At 47.1% G+C, this 19,281-nt stretch overlaps 1 protein-coding gene across 1 annotated transcript; it reads right to left on the bottom strand.

Moving 5' to 3' along the window:
* Positions 1 to 1,213: 1,213 nt before the first annotated feature.
* OGFOD1 (2-oxoglutarate and iron dependent oxygenase domain containing 1) lies at positions 1,214 to 19,188 on the bottom strand. Its single transcript, XM_066349335.1, has 13 exons — positions 18,991 to 19,188; positions 16,872 to 17,017; positions 15,415 to 15,461; positions 14,672 to 14,772; positions 9,147 to 9,263; positions 8,552 to 8,643; positions 8,232 to 8,360; positions 7,821 to 7,934; positions 6,098 to 6,177; positions 5,524 to 5,834; positions 3,295 to 3,417; positions 2,774 to 2,832; positions 1,214 to 1,956 (listed from the first exon to the last, which is right to left on the bottom strand). Exons 1-13 carry the CDS (start codon positions 19,142 to 19,144, stop codon positions 1,795 to 1,797), a joined length of 1,635 nt encoding a protein of 544 aa, XP_066205432.1. The 5' UTR covers positions 19,145 to 19,188; the 3' UTR covers positions 1,214 to 1,794.
* Between the last annotated feature and the right edge of the window lie 93 nt (positions 19,189 to 19,281).

The following is a 19,281-nucleotide window of genomic DNA, read 5'->3' as shown; positions in this document are numbered from 1 at the left end:
ATGCAGGTGAACGCCATAGCTTTTATCTGAAAGTATAGAAAGGATGCCTGTGTTTAATTCCTCTTTTGCCACCTAGCTGTCAACCCCGGCTCAGGCCCTAAGAATTGAGATGAAGAGTGAAGCACTGAGGAGAGGCAGCTTCATAATCACAGGGTACCTTTAGCGCAGAGTGGCCTTTAGGCTACAGCGTCCTTCTGTCTACGCGGCGCTGCTGTGGACGACGTAACTCACAGCAAGGGCGGCGTCTGGCTCTCGGGACTCCCTCCCCTCGGACAATGACACCCTTTTTTGTGGCACGTAGAGACTCTGCTGTGTCGACAGACCACAGACACATTGAGATGAAAGAGAGACTCCTAAGCACATTTTACCACTTGTGCAGTGTGCTAAGATTTAGACCCAGCACTCCAGGACTGGAATGCGTGGGTGGCCTCTTGGATATTACTTGGAGCCACGAGTCTCAAACTCCTTCCCAAGCTTGGCGCACATGACGGTTTCACCTGCCCGGAACTTTCCCCTGGGCCGTCCTGGAGTTGTGCCACTGACATGTGGTAACTTGAGCCTCAACCCCCTCTCTCTCCCACTCAGGAAAACACATCAGAAGTAAGTGAATGGAAGCAATACACTTTGGGATGACTTTCAGTCCGCGGGGACTTACAGGACAAGCTTTGAAATGTAAACCTTCAGTAACAGGAGTTGCCATCCCACCCGAGCGTCATGAATCCAGGGTTAAAAAATTGTGGTCTACGAATTGCACACGTGTGAAATCTTCCATCGGTGTGTGGGTGTGGGAAGATAATAGAACTAGTTACAGGTATTTCTTTTTATCTTGTCCTTTAAAAAAATCACTGATTGTTTTATAACAATACTAAATATTAGTACATGTGTAAAATTTATAGATAAATATCCATATAATGGGCACAGGCGCTAACACGTTTTCTGCTGACTGGGGTGCGAAATGAAAAAATCTCTGAAACCATCAACCTGAAAGAAAGTGACACCCATTTCCTTCATTTAAATGCAGACAACAGAAAAGAGCGAGTCCACGAGTCCACTGTGCGGGAGCCGCAGGGGAACGAAGCCCGAGGGGGAGTGGGATGGGCCGGCAAGAACAGGATGTAAATTAAGGTTCTGTAACTTTCTAAACCCGTGTGACCAGGACGGAAAGAATCTGCAATCATCTGAGCATAAAGAAAAAAATCACTGGACACATGGATGAATCTTGAAGGTTTTACGTGAGTGAAATAAACCGGTCACAAAAGGACAAATACTGTACGATTCCACTTACATGAGGAAGATGAGTGGTCAGGTTCAGACAGAAAGCAGAATGGTGGCGCTGGGGGAGGGGATGGAGAGTTATATTTGATGGGGACGGGGTTTCAGTCTGGGAGGAAGAAAAGTTCTGGAGATGATGGTGGTGATGGTTGCCCAGCAATGTGAACGTGCATAATGCCAGTGAACGGTACACTAAAAATGGTTAAAACGGTAAATCTTGTCACATGTGTTTACCACGAAAAAATTCCACATTTTTAAATCACTGAAGAAGTCAATACGAATAACAAAGAACTACATGTTAAAGAAAAAGACAGAAACTATTTTCTATCAGAGATAAAAACATGTCTATCGCCAAGCTCAAGGTCTAGGCCGAGGACGATCACTGTGAGTCCCATTAAGGGACAACCACGCGGCTGGAAGCACGGTGTCACACAGTCACCTGTGGTTCTCCTCTGCCCGAGGCCTCGCTCGCCCGGACTCTGCAGCGCTGCCGGGGGGTCTCTCCCAGCTGTGCCAGCCCTGTCACTCATAGTAGACAAATGAGAAGTCCCAGAAACCTGTTCTGTTGGGGAAGGTTTTCTTTTGTTCTAGGCTTCGGTGGTTAATATGCTTGACAAATTTAAGAGTCTCTCTGTCTCTGTAGACCAACGCCAAAGAATTGTTTTCTGGATTCACTGTTAGCAGCTGAAACAGGCAAATACAAAGATATATCAGAACACAGAGCTTCTTCTCAACAACCATTCATCACTGAACAGATGGCTTCCGTATCAAATATTTAAGACCTGGGGGGGAGGGGAGAGGGAGGAGCCTTTCCTAGGAAGCCCTAGTCCTGCTCTGGCTGTCAAGACATTTGCCACCAGACCCTGTTTAAACTCAAACCCAGAGAGGTTTTATCAAATGCATTTATTACACAGAAAGGTGAAGGGAAATGTACCACGTGGCTCTGAATTTATCTGGAATTTCTCAGGGTAGACTAAATAAATGCTTAGTGATTATCCTTTAGCATCTCGACTCCAGGCTGAGTACTTTGTTCTAGAAGTTAGCCCACGGCTAGACAGACCAACATGGATTTATTGGTTAAAGACATTGGTGGTAGAAAGTCATCAAAATTGGGGTTTTGGCCTGACCAGGTGATGGCGCAGTAGATAGAGCATCGGACTGGGGCGCGGAGGACCCAGGTTCGAGACCCTGAGGTCACCAGCTTGAGCGTGGGCTCATCTGGTTTGAGCAGAAAGCTCACCGGCTTGGACCCAAGGTCGCTGGCTCAAGCAAGGGGTCACTCAGTCTGCTGAAGGCCCGCGGTCAAGGCACATATGAGAAAGCAATCAATGAACAACTAAGGTGTTGCAACAAAAAACTGATGATTGAAGCTTCTTATCTCTCTCTGTTCCTGTCTGTCTGTCCCTATCTTTCTCTCTGACTGTCTCTGTTAAAAAAAAAAAATTGGGGTTTTGAAGAATGAAAGGGTCCTCGAGAACTAAAAAGGTAGTCAGTAGCTCACCTCCTCATCTTCACCTTTGGCGATGTAGGAAGTGAAGCCACCGAACTCCGGCTCCCAGCCTTGAGGGGGAAACACACAGCCTTCAGAGAGGCCTCACTGCGAGACCACGGGTCCCGTGCTGGGGAAACCGGGATCTGGAAGTGCAGCTGTAACCCTGTGACTACGCTATGACCGAGGGGCCTGGATCCACCACTCGGTCAACATGAAAGAGGAACGCAAAGCTAAGGATTAAATGTAAAATTTAAGGACAGTTACATAAGCTGTAGATCGGGGAGGGGGAGTTCTTGGAGGGAAATGATGGTTTGGTCTATCTCCCTTCCCTAGTCACAAATATAAATCCTGCTTTAATTTGGGACCTGGAGATTCACTACCCCTGTGATCCCTTCCAACACCGAGCTCCTGGGCCCTGAGAGCCTGGACAAGGCCAGTACAGTACTTGTGAACTGGTTCGGCGGGAGGAGGGCCCGCAGGGGAGACGCCCCTTCAGGAAACAAGTCCCCGCTGCCCACCCTCCCTCCTACCTTCGCAGCCACAGTAAAGAAGTAAGTCCAGGGCAAACTCAGTCTTGCTGTTGTCATGGATTAAAGTGTAGTGGCCAGTCTTCCACCGCCTCAGTTCCCCCTGGCACGTGGGAACACTTGATTCTAAGAAAAAAACAACAGAAGGCCAGAAAAATATTAAAATAATCTTGATACCACTGTTAGATTGCAAGGGAATGATAATTATGTTTTCCAAACATTCTGAAATTGACATGATTTTTTTTTTTTTTTTTTTTTTACAGAACTTAAAATTGTCAGGTCTGGAGATCTTACTGAATGTGCCTAGTTATATATGTTGGCTTTTTTTTTAAAGCTTTATAGCTTTTCTTTAAGATGGTAAACTTTGTGAATTGTGACTTTTCTCATTTACCTCTGCATGCCCCACCTGCTCAGGCCAGGGCCTTGCGCATAGTAGGTGCTCAAGAACAAAATAAATTAGCATCTTTTGGTTGCTCATATAAATTTTCTTCCAACTTGCAGATTCCCATAAAAATGAAACCAAACAGGAATAGAAGTGGAGAAATGTTTTGGTTTTCTTTTTTTTTTTTTTTTTTTACAGAGGCAGAGATAGACAGGGACAGACAGACAGGAACAGAGAGAGATGAGAAGCATCAATCATCAGTTTCTCGTTGTGACTTCTTAGTTGTTCATTGATTGCTTTCTCACATGTGCCTTGACCGCGCTTCAGCAGACCGAGAAACCCCCTGCTGGAGCCAGCGACCTTGGGTCCAAGCTGGTGAGCTCTTTGCTCAAGCCAGATGAGCCCACGCTCAAGCTGGCGACCTCGGGGTCTCGAACCTGGGTCCTTCCGCATCCCAGTCCGACGCTCTATCCACTGCACCACCACCTGGTCAGGCTGGTTTTCTAAATGTCTGTGGTGACCCAAGTGATAGGTCAGTCAGTATGGCAGACGACAGAATCCGGGTTATACTGCTTGTGGCTAGCATCCGACCCTGCTGGTCTTATTTCCACGGCATCCACCTCCCTTATCTTTGTTCTTCTAACTGCACGGGGTCCTTCTCAAGAAATCAGAGTGGAAGCCGGGACAGTGAAACGGACAAGAGAAACTGGGAACAGACTTCCTAATCTCAGTTTGTACCTACTCCATTAAGGGGCCAACATCCCCACAGAATTATTAAAAGTAGAGGAAAGAAAAATAAATTTGTATTTTTCTTTCCTCTACTTTTAATAATTCCCTTCTCCCTATCTGTCCCAATTCCAGCAAGTTTTTCCTAGTTTGTTCACCTTCCTCTCCTTAGTGTTCCTGTGTTTTAGTGTAATTTGAGGCAAAGCCACTCATGTTCCTCTCCACCATTTGTCCAGATACAATGTGCTAGCTGTTCCTCCTGCCTGAATGCTCTCCCGCAGACCCTGCTGACACTCAAGATCTGAGCCAGTCTGACAGCTCCTCCAACAGGCTTTCCCATACGGCCTTACATAATCTATGAGGCCACTCAGCCATCCCTCCGCACGTAACCCTACTAAAACGACCTGCAGAACACGTGTTGTTATTTGAGGTTTTCTAGTTGTCGGTGTATAACAGGTGTCCCCAAACTTTTTACACAGGAGGCCAGTTCACTGTCCCTCAGACTGTTGGAGGTCCGGACTATAAGAAAAACTATGAACAAATCCCTATGCACACTGCACATACCTTATTTTAAAGTAAAAAACCAAAATGGGAACAAATACAATATTTAAAATAAAGAACAAGTAAATTTAAATCAACAAACTGACCAGTATTTCAATGGGAACTATGGGCCTGCTTTTGGCTAATGAGATGGTTAATGTCTGGTTCCATATTTGTCACTGCTAGCCGTAACAAGTGATATGATGCGCTTCCGGAGCCTTGACGCATGCGTCCCGCGTCACCGGAAGTAGTACTGTACGTGAGTGACGCAGCGCTTTGCAGTCTCACTGACCACCAATGAAAGAGGTGCCCCTTCCGGAAGTGCGGCGGGGGCCGGATAAATGGCCTCAGGGGGCTGCATGCGGCCCATGGGCCGTAGTTTGGGGACCCCTGGTGTATACATTTAATCTCCATCCTCTCCTTTCAGAAAGTCAGCTCCAGGACAGCAGGGACCTCGTCTGCTCTGTTTTCCAACTCCTGAAACAGGACCAGCATACTGTAGATGCTCAAGAAATATTTGTCGAATAAATGATCGAATGGTGAATGCTTAACGGAAAACCGGACCGGTCATAGCAACGGCGTACCTTTCTTGGCTTCGTTTCCCTCTGGCTCTGGCTCTGTCTGTCCGTTGCTCTGTTGGCTGCTGCTTCCCATGGCCGCCTGGCTCTTCCCTGGCTCCGAGGAGCTAGAGCTTGTCCCTTCCTCAGTGCTATCGGGAGCAGAGGCTGCTTCTCCCTCTTTAGTGTCCTCCACCTCATCTTCTGAAGGGGCCAAGAAGTGAAGTTTCAGGCCCGTGAAGTTGGACAGCAGCAAGAACATGGCCTCGGAGCGAAACAATGCCATGCAGTCCTTCAGGATGCCGGGAAGCGTGCTCTCCTCAGCTTTCTCATAAAACCTGAAAAGCAGGAGAGTCGGTTTTCGCCAAAGCCACCGGTGGAAAATTACTCCCGGAACGAAAGCCGATTGTTCGCTTTGTCCCTCTCTCCCTGATTCCTGGCATCGTTCACTGAAGCACAAGCTGTTACATGCGGGACTCTGTTTGGGCCTGCTGTTGGATGTTCCTGGGAACCCAACGTCATTAGGGCAAATGTCCTATTTTTGGTGGTGAGTCTTGCAGACAGAAAGGCAGGTGCCAAATGCAGAAGCGAGGGGTCCTACCTTTTGTTAGGGGGGCCTCGGCCGCTCCATTTCACGCCTCCATTCTCCAAAGCCTCACAGACCTCCACAAACTTCTCAGGCTGGAAAGGGAGCATAGAGAGAAGCAGCTGGCTAAGTTTCCCTGTGACTTCACCCTGATCCTGCAGGTGGGGTCACAGCTCCGTGGAACCATCTGGCTGATTCTGAAAGGGGTCAGCGGACTCTCACCCCTTTCATTCAATGTTCCCCGGTCCTGGTACGGAGCGAAGATGGGATAACCCATCAGCGTGCTTCAGCAAGAGACCCAAGTGTCAATTTCGGCCGTTTCCTTAAGTAGTTGTTTATTTTATATCAAATTGATCAACCTTTCATATTTCTTCATTTATAAAATGAGGCCCATAATACAGACTCCTTAATTCATAAGATGTGAGGGGGAAAAATTAAACTGCTGGATAGTCAATGTCATTACAGTGAGAATCTGTAAAACACCATGATTTCTCTAGGCCTCACCTCATTCCCTTCATGGGATCAATATTCTAAATTTAAAACATCAGGTTCAGTACAAGCTGATTAACCTCCTGAAATATTCTCCACAGGAAGCTTTCTATGTACTTGTTTAATGCAGTTTCCCATGGAGTGTTCTGAAGACAGTAGGCCTATCAGCTGTAAGTAGGAAAAGGATCCCAAAGTGTGGTTTAGCTAAGCTGAACTGAATAGAGTTGAACAAGCTTATTTTTTACGAAGTTCTCAAATTCCTCAATATGCTAATGTCAGCTATAAAATTCCGAGAGAGAAAGAGACAGTGTGTACTGTCTCCAACCTTTCTGCTACGGAGGAACAGCTCTCGGGACTGGTCCGCGGGTGTGATCTCGGCGGGGACGCAGCACACCGGTGTGTATGGTCTTCTCGCCCTCACAGCTCTTTAAGATGGACAAGGCTGGCTCAGAGCTCAGAGCTCGTTAGTGATTTGGTCAGGCTAGTGAATCAGAGCCAGGGCATGAATACAATGTCTCTGACTTCTGATCCAGTTCTCTGCCCTCTATAAAATGCTGCTTCATCACTGTCAAAAGTCCATTAATAGGTGCTGATAGATTAGTAATCAATCTACCGCTAAAAGTAAGAGTATCCACTATAGCAGGGGTCCCCAAACTTTTTACACAGGGGGCCAGTTCACTGTCCCTCAGACCGTTGGAGGGCCAGACTATAAAAAAAAATATGAACAAATCCCTATGCACTCTGCACATATCTTATTTTAAAGTAAAAAAACAAAACGGGAACAAATACAATATTTAAAATAAAGAACAAGTAAATTTAAATCAACAAACTGACCAGTATTTCAATGGGAACTAGGCTCCTCTCACTGACCACCAATGAAAGAGGTGCCTCTTCTGGAAGTGCGGTGGGGGCCGCATGCGGCCCGCGGGCCGTAGTTTGGGGACCCCTGCACTATAGCCATCAAATAGGAAGGGAACTACACACAACTCCCTCTCAGTGTCAAAGCTTCCTTCTCTTTCTCTGGGTGTGTGCGTGTGTACCATTAACATTCTAGAGAACCGGGGAATACCCAACGACTCCTAACCCCCAAAGCATTTCTGTATTTTATTTGAAGGAGAGGATGATATAAATATTCTAACCAGGAACAAAACAAAAAAAACAACACAAACTCTCTTGGTGATGCCTGTTCACCCACCCAAGATGCACGACTACACGCCAAACAAGAGACCCAGGGCAGGCGCGGACCTACCTTAAGGAACTCCTTTAGGAGAATTTCAGACTGTTCTTCAAACTCATCTTGAATTTGAATTTGGTAATCCATGTCCAGATAAGTGGGGTTGATCCATTCATACAGAATTTCATGCTTACAGAGAAGCAGCAGAGGCAAAGGGTGAGTTAATAATTCCTACTGCTTTTGTTCTTACATCATTTCAGTCGTAAAATACCAAATGCAAATCTTCAACTTACAATGGCCTCCTCCTTACACATAAAGTGCTAGAAAGCTGCCTGAGGACATGATCACAGCGTATCTGAGAGAAGCTGAAGGCCCAGTTCAAAGTCTAGTTTCCTTATCAGGAACAGCCACTTACAAAACCACAGAAACCAAGGACATGCTACAGCTGCTAAGATAAGAATCCCGGCCGCAGGAATCTGTCCTTACGTCCTGTGGGATATGAGGACTCCGAGGTACGACAGGTTCGAAGTAATTGGGAGGCCTGGTCAGTGAAGGACCGTGAAACCAGCCACTTATAGACAAGCGCGACTTTTCTTCGGACAGGACTTCAGACACCTGAAAGGACAAGACCCAGAGGACGAGGAGGGGGGTTACCAGCCCAGGCATGCTAACTTCCGGAGTCTCCACATCAGGTGTGAAAACAACCTGGCCAGGTAAGTCCAACAGGAAGCTGTCACATTTAGATAATCGGTGACTAAAAGGCATGATCCTTAGTGCTCTACATAGTTGTGGATAACAATCTTTACCTGGTGAAAGGACACAGGAGACACTTCAAAGAAAACCAGTGTGTTCCATGACGGCGTCAGAGACTTGACAATCTGCTGCGGCTGAAAGTGCTCTGCACCAGGAGAGAAGGCCCGTAAATAGGATTCCATTCCCACTCGCTTCCAGGCCACCCGTTTCACCCTGACAATCCCCTGGTTTCTAAGGGTGTCAGATGTACCAGCTGTTTCGCTCACACTGGCTAGTTCTGCAGCTGACTGAACCTGTTCTTCCTTACACCATCCATCTATTTGAGGGCCGAGTCTCCTGGAGTCCTCTGGCTGGCGTCACTCATGACAACACCCCGACTTCCTGTCAGTGAACTGGTCCTGGCAGAGTCACCGCCACGGGCAGCTTTCTGTGCTCTCTACTACCCTTGCACGGTCTGTAAGGAGAAGCCAGGTCCGACTGCTCCTCACCTAACCCATCTCCGGAGGAAGGACTGTCCCAGGACAACTCAGAGAGGTGGCTGTCAGGACCGTGGGAAGTCCACCTGCCGCAGTCACTGCGACCACGGCTTCCGTCTCCTCTGAGGAGCACAGGCACTGCGCACGAGGACTGGAGGGCTGGGCGTCTTACCGTCCACGTCGTACAGGTCCAGGGTGCCGCCCCAGCGCCTGTCCCAGGGCGGGACCAGGTAGAGGATGAAGGCCACGCGGCGGCCCTCCAGCTCGTCGTCGTGGCAGAGCAGCGCGTCTGCAAGGTGAACGCAGAGCGTCAGGTCCCTGCGCCGCCGAGGTGCCGTCGAGGCGCAGCCGGGACCTGGCCCTGCCTTCGCGTCTGTCCCGCTGACAGTCGTCTGTCGTGTCAGCTTCAAAACGACACTTCTTTCTCCTCTTTCATAGTTATAGAAATAAAACTGCCAACTCTAAAAACACTGAAGAGCACATGTGTGGTCAGACCCAGAGATAATCACTAACAATATATATTTTTTAATTTTTTTAAAAATTTTATTTATTCATTTTTAGAGAGGAGAGAGAGCGAGGGAGAGAGAGAGAGACAGAGAGAGAGAGAAGGGGGGAGGAGCTGGAAGCATCAACTCCCATATGTGCCTTGACCAGGCAAGCCCAGGGTTTCGAACCGGTGAGTGACCTCAGCATTTCCAGGTCGACGCTTTATCCACTGCGCCACCACAGGTCAGGCTATCACTAACAATATTTTTACATATTTCTTCCAATATTTTTTCTACATGCGTGTATTTGCTTTAAAAAAAAAAGGTATCCTCCAATGGTTGTTTTATGGCCTGCTTTTTTTTTATTTTTCCATGGCAAGTGTCTTTCCATAGCAACATCCATACTTGTCATCTCTGTTAATGGCTGCATCATGCTTCTACTGTATGGATTATGAATCACCTCCGTTCCCCCTGAATCAGCCTTCTATTATATGTTAATTAAGTTGTTTCCATGTCTGCTCCATGAAGAAAGAATATTTTAATGGATATTATTGCACAAAGATCTTTTTGTACTTGTTCTCCTTAATTTCTGGAGTGAAACTTCTAAAACCCATGAGGTGGGGCTGAGTGAGGTCGGACAGTGCGGGGTGGGAAGGGAGGGGCGCTACAGTGAACTGGGAGCACTCACACACGCAGGGATTGTTTCCATAAATAAATATATTGAAGATAATGGAACCGGGCTTCTCACTGTTGAAGAAGGGAATCACAAATACGGGAAGGGAGAACCCGAGAGTGAACCTATGGTGTTGAGCTGGAACTGGAGGAATCAACGTGAACTCAGTTTCATACACACACATATCTACATAGATATTCATATAGACATCTAGGTGTACATTACAGATATAAAAATACACACAGATGTAAATGCACATGTATGCATGCATATGTGCACATACTTGCATACAGATATTCGCTACCTCCTTCCACTGAAAGGGTCTTGGAGCAGTGACACCCTAATGGCAGAAACACCTACAGTCCAGACCTTGATTCTGAAGTCTCATTCTTCACTAAAAGGAACCAGGGTTCTTTGGAAGAAGAGCCGACTCCAAGTGTAGAGCATGGGAAATGTAAGATTAACCTGGAACTCTTGTTAGGCCAGAAAGTAAGATACATATGAATTATAGGGACATACCTAAAGGACACAGAAGTCAGTTTAAAGGGCTGCTCTTGATTAAATCAGGGACAACATGAGCATCCGTATGATAGTAACTGATAATAGCCCATTATATAAACAGCAATCCATAAATCCACACTGACATAAATAAATGAAAAATTAATAAATGGGGAGAGGGCCTGACCAGGCAGTGGCGCAGTGGATAGAGCATGGGACTGGGATGCGGAGGACCCAGGTTCAAGACCCCAAGGTCGCTAGCTTGAGCGCGGGCTTATCTGGTTTGAGCAAGAAGCCCACCAGCTTGAACCCAAGGTCGCTGGCTTGAGGAAGGGGTTACTCGGTCTGCTGTAGCCCCCCAGTCAAGGCACATATGAGAAAGCAATCAATGAACAACTAAAGTGTCATAACAACAACAAAAAAACCCTGATGATTGATGCTTCTCATCTCTCTCCGTTCCTGTCTGTCTGTCCCTATCTATCCCTCTTTCTCTGACTCTCTCTGTCTCGGTAAAAAATAAATAAATAAATAAAATAAATGGGGAGAGGAAAAGGTTGTTATTACAGAAGAATGACAACTAATAAATGTAAAAATTATTTTATTGCAAAAATCACCATTTGGCAACCTGAATAGCAAGACTTTAACAAGAAACATCAGTGGATGCTAAAACAACTGAATCAAAATTTGATGAAAAAAATGGGAAACTTATATAACCTTAAAGCATCTCCCTCAAAGGAGTTAACTTACAGGTAGAAAAAGGACAAAGTTTACAGTAGAAAAACTTGACATCAGCCTTAATGAAGGAATCAAAGTCATTAACATACAGAAAGTGTGCACGCCTTGATAGGAGACAGTGAAAAAAGCACAAATATTCTGTGATATTCCTGCCAAAGAGGAATGACTTGAATCTAATCATGAGGATACACCTGACAAACCCAAACTGAGGGAAGTGTTACAAAATAACTCCTCTGTAACCCGGCAGCAGTCAAGATCACAAAGGCCCAGGAGAGACTGGGGGACTGCCCCAGAGCAGGGAGACTACAGAGACCTCACAGGTGCATGTCCCGCTGGGGAACTGCCCCAGAGCGAGGGAGACTACAGAGACCTCACAAGTGCATGCCCCGCTGGGGAACTGCCCAGAGAGAGGGAGACTACAGAGACATCACAAGTGCATGTCCCACTGGGGAACTGCCCCAGAGCGAGGGAGACTACAGAGACCACACAGATGCATGTCCCGCTGGGGAACTGCCCCGGAGCGAGGGAGACTACAGAGACCTCACAAGTGCATGCCCTGCTGGGGAACTGCCCCGGAGCGGAGCGAGGGAGACTACAGAGACCTCACAAGTGCATGCCCTGCTGAGGAACTGCCCCGGAGCAGGAAGACTACAGAGACATCACAAGTACATGCCCCGCTGGGGAACTGCCCCGGAGCAGGGAGACTACAGAGACCTCACAGTGCATGCCCTGCTGGGGAACTGCCCCGGAGCAGGGAGACTACAGAGACCTCACAGTGCATGTCCCACTGGGGAACTGCCCCAGAGCGAGGGAGACTACAGAGACCTCACAGGTGCATGCCCTGCTGGGGAACTGCCCCAGAGCGAGGGAGACTACAGAGACCTCACAAGTGCATGCCCCGCTGGGGAACTGCCCCGGAGCAGGGAGACTACAGAGACCTCACAAGTGCATGTCCTGCTGGGGAACTGCCCCAGAGCGAGGGAGACTACAGAGACATCACAAGTGCATGTCCCACTGGGGAACTGCCCCGGAGCAGGGAGACTACAGAGACATCACAAGTGCATGCCCCGCTGGGGAACTGCCCCGGAGCGAGGGAGACTACAGAGACATCACAAGTGCATGCCCCGCTGGGGAACTGCCCAGAGAGAGGGAGACTACAGAGACCTCACAAGTGCATGCCCCGCTGAGGAACTGCCCCGGAGCAGGGAGACTACAGAGACCTCACAAGTGCATGTCCTGCTGGGGAACTGCCCCAGAGGGAGACCACAGAGACATCACAAGTGCATGCCCCGCTGGGGAACTGCCCAAAAGACAGGGAGACTACAGAGACATCACAAGTGCATGCCCCGCTGGGGAACTGCCCCAGAGCAGGGAGACTACAGAGACCTCACAAGTGCATGCCCCGCTGGGGAACTGCCCCGGAGCAGGGAGACTACAGAGACATCACAAGTGCATGCCCCGCTGGGGAACTGCCCCAGAGCAGGGAGACCACAGAGACATCACAAGTGCATGCCCCGCTGGGGAACTGCCCCAGAGTGAGGGAGACTGCAGAGACACCACAAGTGCATGCCCCGCTGGGGAACTGCCCCAGAGCGAGGGAGACTACAGAGACACCACAAGTGCATGCCCCACGGGGGAACTGCCCCGGAGCAGGGAGACTGCAGAGACCTCACAAGTGCATGCCCCGCTGGGGAACTGCCCCGGAGCAGGGAGACTACAGAGACATCACAGGTGCATGCCCCGTGCAACCCGGGTGGATCCTTTTCCTACAAAGGATCAAATAACGGAAGTGAATGGAGCCTGAGGATTAGACAGGTAAAATGTAGCAGTCTTCATTTTCTGACTTTGATGGTTTATTACTATCATGTAGGAGGATATCCTTGTTGTAAGAATTGCTGATGTTATTCAAGCGTCATAACCTTAACCTACTTTCAATAAAATAGGAAGAGTGATTTGTCTCATAAGGGGCCACTTTTTTCTAAGTTTGAAATGACTTTGAATTAAAGAGAAAAAATAAAGTTAAAAGGGGCATATAACATGACTCTTCATGTGTGTCACTGGAGTTATCCTCAAGAAGTTGCTACCAGGTTAAACTTCCAGGGCAGGTGTTAAACTCAAATCAAAAACATAATACTTTTCCTTCCAGGCGAATTACCAGACGTGTGTTCCAGAGGACCTGGATGTGCTCAGGAAGGGAGCCAGGAGGATGCACCCCACACTGGCGATGATGGGCACCCCTGAAGGGAAGGGGGGCACAGAGCAGGGGGAGAGGACTGTCAAGGTTTACACTGTTTATTTCTATATTTTTGAATTGCTTTTCCTTAAGAGTACATTTACTTATTACCTTCAAAATTAAAAAAAAAAAAAAATGACATTAAGGAGACATTTGTTCCCTATAAAGTCTAACTGGACAGGTGATAATGTCACCATGCATTTCCCAACATTGTGTGGAAAGTTGCTATGTATGTGCATTATCAGCATTTTTCTGAAAATACGGCCCACAGCTTTCATCATATTCCCAAAGAGAACCACTGCATTATGCCTTCCAGTGCGGTGGGCATTTCTGTACATGAGCTGGGCGAGAACTTCCTTATTAATATCTTAATGCTATATAGGGACACAGTCTAGGATTTTGATACACTATTTTTCTTTCTCTTTTTAAAGATTTTATTTTGGCCCTGGCCGGTTGGCTCAGTGGTAGAGCGTTGACCTGGCGTGCAGGAGTCCCAGGTTCGATTCCCGGCCAGGGCACACAGGAGAAGCGCCCATCTGCTTCTCTACCCCTCTCCCTCTCCTTCCTTTCTGCCCCCCCCCCGCCCCTGCAGCCAAGGCTCCATTGGAGCAAAGTTGGCCCGGGCGCTGAGGATGGCTCTATGGCCTCTGCCTCAGGTGCTAGAATGGCTCTGGTTGCAACAGAGCAATGCCCCAGATGGGCAGAGCATCGCCCCCTGGTGGGCATGCCGGGTGGATCCCGGTCGGGCACGCATGTGGGAGTCTGTCTGACTGCCTCCCCATTTCCAACTTCAGAAAAATTAAAAAGAAAAAAAAAAAAGATCTTATTTATTCATTTCGGGTGTGGCAGAAAGAGAGAGAAAGAGAGAGAGAGAAGGGGGGGGAGAAGCAGGAAGCATCAACTCCCATAAGTCCCTTGACCAGGCAAGCCCGGGGGTTTTGAACTTGCGAACTCAACATTCCAGGTTGACATTTTCTCCACTGTGCCACCATAGGTCAGGCGACACTACCTTTCTACCATTGTTTAGTTAAAGCCTTTAAATCCTACAGACATCAGGGCTTTGTCTTTCTTACCTGAGAATTCATATTTAGCACAGGACATGTCAATGGTTGACTCCAGGTCAATCTTGGAAATGTCAGAAAGCCAAGCCCGGAAATCTTCAAAGAGAATTTTCCTAGAAATGTAAAGAAGATAATGTGTCATGCCATAGCACGGGCTGCATTTGCGTATATGCCACAGCTGCTTTTCCCGGGAGGTGGCGGTTCATTAGAGAGATCCACACCCAAGAGTGTTCCTCACTTTAAACTTGCATAGTTTAGGACTAATACTCTCAGAGCACATTCTTAATTATTTTCTCAGGGTAAATTTTTATAAGTGGAATTATACTACAGAAAGATAAGCCTACTTTTAAGGGTATTGACACATCTTTCAAAATCATCTTCTAAGAAGGATTGCAGCGGTGTATAAAGGTATCTATATTTCTGTCAACACTAGAGATTTTGTTTTCAGTATTTGCCAATCTACTATGTAAAGTATGGTATGTTCAGGGTTAATTTGTTTCGTGGATTACTAACAAAGTTGAACATTTTATCACTGAGAATTTGGGCTCTGGAATCAGACAGACTTGGGTTGTATCTTAGCTCCCTTGATTTGAACCGAGGTGACCTTGAAGAGGTTACTTAATTTCTCAGAGTCTGTTTCCTCCTCTACAAGATGGGGCAATAATGTCAACAGAGATCGTATGACATAACATTTAAATCACTTACCAGTCAGCCTGGCACATATTAGGGACCAACAAATATGATTTCTTGTTTACCTTAAAGCACAGATGTGAGGCTCTTTTCTCTTCTTCAGATCATCAGACTTGATCATGCAAAGAGAAAACAAAAGGATTTCCCTCACACATCAGACACACAGAGGAGAGCAGTTTAGCGAGCACTCTGGCCGTCTAGCATGGTGGCTAAGAGCCTAGACTCAGAAGCCAAAGCGCTTAGGTGTGATGCACGGCCCCTCTGTCCGGCCGCTCTGTGACTCGGGCAAGTTACTCAGCTTCTCTGTGCCTTCCTCAGTCAACATATACTTAGATAGTTATTACAGTGGAGCTTACATTCTTGCTGGGGGAGACAGACAATAAACATAAAAAGTCTATTATTAGTGTAAAAGAAGACGGCAGATGCACAGGAAATGCCCAGCAGGCTACGAGGGGCCAGAAGTCCTGAGAGTGAGGAAGGGTTGACAATGGGAAATAAGGCAGCCAGGTTAGACTTCTCTGAGGGGAAGCAAAGACGTGAAGGAGACTGTGAAGTGTGAGGAAGGCGTATCTAGGCACAGAGGATTCAAGATTCTGAGCGTAGGCAGGCCAGGCTGATGCCAGAAACCGCAGGGAGACCGTGTGGCTGGAGCAGTGAGTAGGGGGAGAGCAGTAGGCGACAAGGCCCAAGAGGCAATGGGGGCCATAGAGCCATTCTTAGAGAGGTGGGTTTTACTTAATGAAACCAGAACCGTGGGAGTTTTTGAGCAAAGGAATAACATGATCTTATTTACATATTTTCAAACTGAGATAAAATTTACATAACAAAAATAATTTTAACACACTGCAATGGAGAGCACACTGCAAAACATAAACAAAGACATGAACTAAAAAATTTACATGGTTATTATCTTTCAATGGACAACCCTCTTCAGCATACCACTCCCCAGAACGTACTTAACCTCTTTGTTTACAATGTATTTATTTACTGGCTTACTATATTGCTTGACTGTCACCATCACTATCGCCTCTATTATTGTAGTCTTGAGTCTTACAGGGCAGGACCCGGCAGACTGCCATGTAATAATTACAGCACTTAACACAGAGTTAACACTCAGTAAGCTTATGTTAAGTGAACGAGTGCTTTTAACCAGTGGTCCCCAACCCCTGGGCCGCGGAATGGTACCGGTCCGCAGAGAAAGAATAAATAACTTACATTATTTCCGTTTTATTTATATTTAAGTCTGAACGATGTTTTATTTTTTAAAAATGATCAGATTCCCTCTGTTACATCCGTCTAAGACTCACTCTTGAGGCTTGTCTTGGTCATGTGATACATTTATCCGTTCCACCCTAAAGGCCAGTCCGTGGCCCAAAAAAGATTGGGGACCACTGCTTTTAACCACATCAATGCAAGAACTCTCTGAGGTAAACCCAATCTAAAACCTCAAGTCTAAAGGTATTGCATGATTTTACAGATAATAAACTTTTGAAGCAGAACTAATGGAAAGGGGCATAAATACCTGCTGGAATTTATATAAATCATTATACTTTTCATGGAAGTCCAAATTCAAAAGCTCCTTCTGAAGGCCTTCCAGGAAGTTTTGGCTTGGGATGAAGTTTGGGATTACGCAGTGAAGAAAGGGCTCCATGTCCATGACAATGGCTTCTGTTGGAAAGAAAACATTATGTCCTTTATGTTTCCTTTTGTATTTTTGACCCCTGAGTAGCACAGTACAGAGAATACAAAAGGGGATGGTCATGAATTTTCAGGAACCTTGCACCCAGAGTCTAACATTTGGGATAAGAATTACAAGCTTTCCCTTTTTTCTTTACCCACTCCTTACTACTTTTTAAAGATACTGTGCTTAAAATATTAGGCCTTAAAATGAATACAGGTGATATCACTGAGGTAAGGTTCCTGCTCTTTGAGAGGGGGGTGAGGGATTAGTTTAATGTGTACTTTTTGAATCCAATGTTTTTTAGAGTCATATTTTCCCCCCCAAGCTTAAAATGAGAGTAACAAGCCTGACCAGGTGGTGGCGCAGTGGATAGAGCGTCGGACTGGGATGCAGAGGACTCAGGTTCGAAACCCCGAGGTCACCAGCTTGAGTAAGGGCTCATCTGGTTTGAGCAAGGCTCAATCCAAGGTCACTGGCTTGAGCAAGGGGTCACTCAGTCTGCTGTAGCCCTCAGGTCAAGGCACATATGAGAAAGCAATCAAAGAGCAACTAAGGTGCTGCAACAAAGAATTGATGTTTCTCATCTCTCTCCCTTCCTGTCTGTCTGTCCCTATCTGTCCCTCTCTCTGTTATAAAAAAAAAAAAAAAAAAAAAAGAGAGAGAGAGGAACAAATTCAAACTAAGAATAGCAATACTGGCTGGCAACAGTGATCATAGCATACATACTTTATTATTATATATTAGTTCAGGCATAATCCCTTCTAACTCCTTGACTTCTACTCTAACATTTTACCCACTGCCTCTGGTGGGTTAGATTAGGCAACCCCTCTAATAATCACCACCACCACCACCACGGCCACCTACCAAGTGGTGTTACCTGCGTTACCGCATTTAGTCTTCTCCACAACTCTAAAGTAGACATTATCACTCTCTCCATCCTACCGGTGAGGGAACTGAGAAGTCCTCGAGCGAGCATAAGGAGCCTGCACTTGAAACACTGAGCTATCCCTCTTTCTCTTTTTAATTTTCAGCGATGTCATTATCCGGGTATCGTTAACAGGAGTTGGCCTTGACCCAGGCCCAGCACGCCAACCAGCTACGGCTGCCGTTCTCCCATCAGTGTAACACGTGCCTAGGCACAGGGCAACCTAGGCAGCTGCCTACCACTGGGGGCTACCACTTTCTCCGTGCATTCAGAGCCCCGGCCGCTCGCCTCTTCAGAGCACTGCTCTGAAACAAAACTCACAGCAAACTTTAGAGGGGACAGCGCGACGCGCTACTGATATGTGAAGGCTGGAATTGCTTGTGTAGCTTCCTTTCTGGGGCAACACGTTTCCTTTCCTAGGTCATGTCCGTAGTTGAACCACAGGCACGTAAAAAAAAAAAAAAAAACACACGCTCAGGTGCCAGCTGCCTAAGAGCTCACAACAAATGCTCTGGCTATATACTATCGTGGGCCACCGAGCATTACCGTCAGAGGAAACAAGCACTTTAAGCCATTCAAATATGTGTCCAAATGTTTATCGGTCCTTACGCAGGGAAACCTTTATGGATGCATACATGCATTAGCTTAATGATCTCACTCGACATCTTTCCGAGGTAAATCCTATCAGCTCTCCCACTTTACGTAGGAAGGAACTTTAACTTTTACAAAGTTAAACCCATTGACAAGGATGTGTAACCACTGGGGAAGATTCCAAATCAGTCACCGTTTCTTCCAGAATTCAACCATGAACTTTCACGCCCTCTATGTTCCGGAACTCTCGGGCCTACATTTCTTCCTCTTCTCGGGTTTCTAAACCCGGACTGGACTTGGAATGAGAGCGGGCAGCAGGCCAGGCAGAAGGGTCGGAGGTGGGCGAAGTCACGCTCTCTCCAAGGGCGTCTACACCCGAGTGCCAGGACTTTCGGAGGCCCCCACACCCCGTGCGGTGGCAGCGCCTTCACAGCACCCGGTTACCGTGATTGAACGGCGTCCTGCTGCTCCAGGCCTCAGCCACCTGCTTTTTCAAGATTTCCTCCGTGACAGCCTCCGAAAACTCCACCATCACCTCCTTCTTTTTCTTTTTCCCGGTCTGGCTCGGGTTGGGCTCAGCGGGCCGTTTCCCATTCATCTCTTCTTAAGATACAGACCCATGCGACGCTGAACAGGAGGCTCTTTTCCTACCGAGACTACAATTCCCAGAAGGTACTCTTTCCCAGCGCCATCCAATAGAAAGTACCAAAGTAAGGGGAGGCGGGACCCGTAGCT

The sequence above is a fragment of the Saccopteryx leptura genome, chromosome 9, assembly GCF_036850995.1.
Source record: "Saccopteryx leptura isolate mSacLep1 chromosome 9, mSacLep1_pri_phased_curated, whole genome shotgun sequence".
Lineage (NCBI taxonomy): Eukaryota > Metazoa > Chordata > Mammalia > Chiroptera > Emballonuridae > Saccopteryx > Saccopteryx leptura.
This window is presented reverse-complemented; position numbering and strand designations above follow the sequence as displayed.

What these genes read in the sequence shown, in the direction of transcription:
- OGFOD1 (XM_066349335.1), bottom strand. Translation starts at nt 19,144, where the DNA reads ATGAATGGGAAACGGCCCGCTGAGCCCAACCCGAGCCAGACCGGGAAA. An exon ending in CAGGACGCCGTTCAATCACG is followed by an intron (nt 17,018 to 18,990) that starts GTAACCGGGTGC and finishes TCTTTCCAACAG; the next exon opens with AAGCCATTGTCATGGACATG. An exon ending in CCTCACATCTGTGCTTTAAG is followed by an intron (nt 14,773 to 15,414) that starts GTAAACAAGAAA and finishes TTACATTTCTAG; the next exon opens with GAAAATTCTCTTTGAAGATT.